This window comes from Zingiber officinale, chromosome 1A (assembly GCF_018446385.1).
Source record: "Zingiber officinale cultivar Zhangliang chromosome 1A, Zo_v1.1, whole genome shotgun sequence".
NCBI lineage: Eukaryota > Viridiplantae > Streptophyta > Magnoliopsida > Zingiberales > Zingiberaceae > Zingiber > Zingiber officinale.
This window is the reverse complement of record NC_055987.1, coordinates 161,006,560-161,010,719: the sequence shown is the minus strand read 5'-3', so window position 1 is coordinate 161,010,719 and position 4,160 is coordinate 161,006,560. Positions and strand designations below refer to the sequence as shown.

At 36.2% G+C, this 4,160-nt stretch overlaps 1 protein-coding gene across 1 annotated transcript; it reads right to left on the bottom strand.

Annotated features, from left to right (window-relative positions):
• Window positions 1-285: 285 nt before the first annotated feature.
• LOC122038208 (CBL-interacting protein kinase 18-like) lies at window positions 286-3,839 on the bottom strand. Its single transcript, XM_042597848.1, has 2 exons — window positions 3,651-3,839; window positions 286-1,994 (listed from the first exon to the last, which is right to left on the bottom strand). Exon 2 carries the CDS (start codon window positions 1,699-1,701, stop codon window positions 391-393), a length of 1,311 nt encoding a protein of 436 aa, XP_042453782.1. The 5' UTR covers window positions 1,702-1,994; window positions 3,651-3,839; the 3' UTR covers window positions 286-390.
• Window positions 3,840-4,160: the final 321 nt, after the last annotated feature.

The window sequence follows — 4,160 nt, the reverse complement described above, 5'->3', positions numbered from 1 at the left end:
ATGCTGTCCTTGTAAAGAATTTTTTCCACACGTGGATATTTCGACCGGGCCACCAATTGCAATTTTTTTCAACAAATTGCACACACTCCGATTGTAACCTTCTTGAATCCTCTCAGGGGTGATACAATGATTTGAGACAAGCTATATTACCATATAAGATTTTGAAGTCAAAACACGTCTGAACATGTCAGTTTTTTCAACAAATTCATCGCCTGCAGCACACACTCCAATTTGTCAATTTCCATGAAACACAATAAAAAGAGAAACACGGGGCGAAAGATTAAATGATGAAACTTCGATGAACTCATAGTCTTATAATTTGACAGGAAACATATAAAAGATGGGAGTAAAAAGCTAAAAACATGCTATATCAGAAGACGCCTTGAGCTGCTATTCTCCTTGCCACGACCAGATAATGTCCTTCAGAGCTGGTCTGATGTCTTGTTTCCATATATTCAGATACTCCAAGGTATCACCATTTATCTGCTTTATCTCGACCAAATGGAATGATGGAGTGACCTCAAAGATCTCTGCATCAATGGCCAAACCCCCCTTCCTTGATTTGGCTCCTTCCATTTGCAACAATCCATGACCTTTCTTCTGTATTTTCAACTTCAAGTACTCCGCGACCTCCTCCAATTTGGAGATAATGTCAGATGCCGGCTGTGCTGATATGAATCTTGCTTCTCTCTTGTCGGGCGTCTTCTCAAACAGACCTGAAAGGTCAAATCCAGCAGAAAGAGATATGATGTCGAAAGCATTCAAGTTCATGAGCTTCCCCAACTCCTGATCATCAGTCATCTTGATATTAGGGCAATTTAAAACTGCATTGCCATCAGATTGATTGACTTCTTGTGTTGCTTTGCCATTTCTAATTACTCCATCAAGGCCTTTCCTGAACCAAGGATTTTCCATTATCTTTTCAACTGAAATCCTCGTAGCAGGATTTGGATCAAGAATGCATGCCAGCAACCTCCTCATATCTGAAGGGAACCAATTAGGACATCTATATTCTGATTTTCCAATTTTCTTATACATCTCTATGAGGTCTGAATCATGAAATGGGAGGCGACCAGCCATAAGAACAAACAATATTACCCCACAAGACCAAATATCTGCTTTGGCTCCATCATATCCTTTCCTACGTATCACCTCTGGAGCAACATATGCCGGAGTACCACATGTTGTGTGGAGTAAGCCATCTTGTTTCTTTGACTCAGCAAGTGCACTCAACCCAAAATCTGAAATTTTTAACTTACCGTTCTCATCGAGTAACAGGTTTTCTGGTTTAAGATCTCGATGACAGACGCCTCTGCTATGACAGAAATCTACAGCGGTAAGTAGTTGCTGAAAATATCTTCGAGCAGCATCTTCTTTGAGCCTGCCTTTGGCAACTTTGCTAAACAACTCACCACCTTTGGCATATTCAAGGACCATGTATATCTTAGTTTTGGTGGCCATGACCTCATAAAGCTCCACGACATTTGAATGTCGCACCAATCTCATCACTGATATCTCCCGCTTAATTTGATCAATAAGCCCAACTTTCAAAACCTTCTCCTTGTCAATTACCTTAATGGCAACATATTGAGAAGTCTTAATATCCCTAGCATAGTAGACTTTGGCAAATGTTCCTTTGCCTAGTAATCTCCCGACTTCATATTTCTTCATTAACACATTCCCTTTATTTCCTCTTTCCATTTTATGAAATGCTACGAAATTACAGAATGTCAAATGAGATTTCAACACAGACAATCTCAACCATCATCCCCAAGATAGTGATCTAACACAAGAATGTTTTGAATAATACTAACTCCAACTTGCCAGTGGACATAGAGCACAGACTGATTCCTTTGGTATCTAGCACCATCAAAGGGGAGCAAAGGAAGCTTAGCTGCAGTAATACTGGGGTGAATGTTAAATGAAAACTTCCTAGCGTTCAAGCACATCTTTCAGCATTCCCTGATATTTATCTTCCAATTTTCAGCAAGACGCTACAAGGAATGAAAAACAAAAGAAGCAATTTTTCTGAGTTTTGGAAAGAAAGTATGAGGCTAACTTAATCAAAGCAGTTGTAACTTAAATGATAACAAAAAGTATGTGATTCAAAAGGAAAAGAATTCAAAAAATAGGCCAGTTCAATGTCAAAAAGTAAGAGAAATTTGCAACTCATAACATACTACCACAAATGATAAGATATTCATATTTGAATCGGTAGATATGGAAAAATGTTGATCCAATTTAAGTTGACTATATTGATTCAAAGCTTGAGTTTGCTTACCAGAAGTAACAGAATTTTATCTCAAAGCAACTACTTAAAATTAGTTCCATTTGGTATTGAACAAATTTTTTAGAAGATTGGTTAGATAACATTTTTCTATCTCTTCACTTGCAATGAAATTTCAAAGAATGAACTGAAGCAGATATGTGCATGTTCCCATGATATAGGGATGAACTAAAGAACTATATGGCTAGGAGCGAGGCAGCTAGAAAAACAATGCAGCAGTTGGCAGCGGCGAGGAAATCCCAAGAGTGAGAGGATGATGAGAAATAAAGATAAGGGAGGGGAAGAGAGGTGGGCAAACAGCAATTCTATTGGCTATTTACCTGTTAGATACATCATCGTTTTATAGAGACAGATTATAAAAATAATTTGATAATTTCTTTATATCAATCCTACACAGTTGAGACCAAAAATGAAATAAATGGTGATATTTCCATTTCTTCATCAAAAAATGAGTCCCTCTCGTACCCAAATTGATTTTCCTCGATATCTAATATAATGTATGAATGAATCCTTGAAAATCCTTAGCTTTCTCACAAAAAATTAGGCACAGTCTCTAAGATGTTCTATTTTTACATAAAGATGCATTTGCTCAAGGGCTCCGGAAAATATTAATAGTAAAAAAGAGGATTTGTTTATAAGTAAACATTAATAAAAATTCACATTCAAATACATATATGTATGTATGTATGTATGCATGCATATAAATTATATAAGAACCAAAAAAGTCTTTTATTTTCTTTTGAAAATGTGTAAATCTGTTTTTTTTTTGAAATAACAAGACTATTCCAATTATAATACTCGTGAAGGAACTGTAATAAAGTAAAGAGTGAACATCCTGGATCCGGGATTGATTCATTTTGGCAGTTTTTAGGATCGTAACACAATATGAAGAAGTGCTTCATTCATTTTGAAGACGAAGAAGAAGAATAACTTTAAGGGTTCAGGGAAACAGATCGGTGCCCAAAAATCTCACACGAAGAGTGAGTCCTCAACATCGTAGCACAAGAGTACGTAATTTTGTCAATAATCAAAGAACCGATAATCTCCTGACCAAACAAAAAAAAAAGAAAAAAAAAACAAAGATCCTACAATCTAGCAGTTTCTCTATAACCTTCTTTCACGACAAGAGAAAAATATTAGCAGATTTTCCTAAAACCTTCTTTCAGGACAAGAGAAAAAATATTAGCAGTTTCCCCTAAAAGCTAATCTCAGGACAAGGAAAAAATACCAAGAAAAAAAAGGCTTTTACTAACTGTACGGCATCGAAATTTCCTATCTCACCAGAAGCATGAAAAAAAAAGCAGATTTCGTTTCTATATCGAACTAAAACATGAACACAGAGAAATTGCGGATAAAATCTCACATTTGCAAGCGCACGAAGATCGACGCAGATATCAACAATGAGCCGAATGAATACACGATCAAGATGACTTTAAGCTTCGAGAAGGAAGAGATCGGCAGAAGAGAGCGAGATTGAGAACCAGAGCGAAGCCGAATCGAAAATCTACGCCCTCCAAACCGCCGCCTTTATAGTTCTCTGTTGAAGTCCGCGATGTTACGAAATTAATTTCCAAAACAAATAAAATAACTACCCTAGGGTTTTCCTGTTACCCCCCTTAGCTTATTTGTATTTACAAAATATAACCTCACATTTAAATTTCCATTAATATTTGTCAATCTTTTAGAGGGGTGCTTTTTATTTTGTTTACAAAAAATTAAGGTCGTCCTTTTTAAAAAAAAAAAAAGGTTCCATACCTAGCCCAACAAATACCAAAATTGAATATTAAAACTAACGAAACGTTTTCTCATGAAACTTCTTTTGAACCTCATGGAAAGTTTCATTTTACCCCTAAACTTCATCTAATCTTACACA

Coding starts and splice junctions, on each gene's coding strand:
- LOC122038208 (XM_042597848.1), bottom strand. CDS start 1,701: ATGGAAAGAGGAAATAAAGGGAATGTGTTAATGAAGAAATATGAAGTC.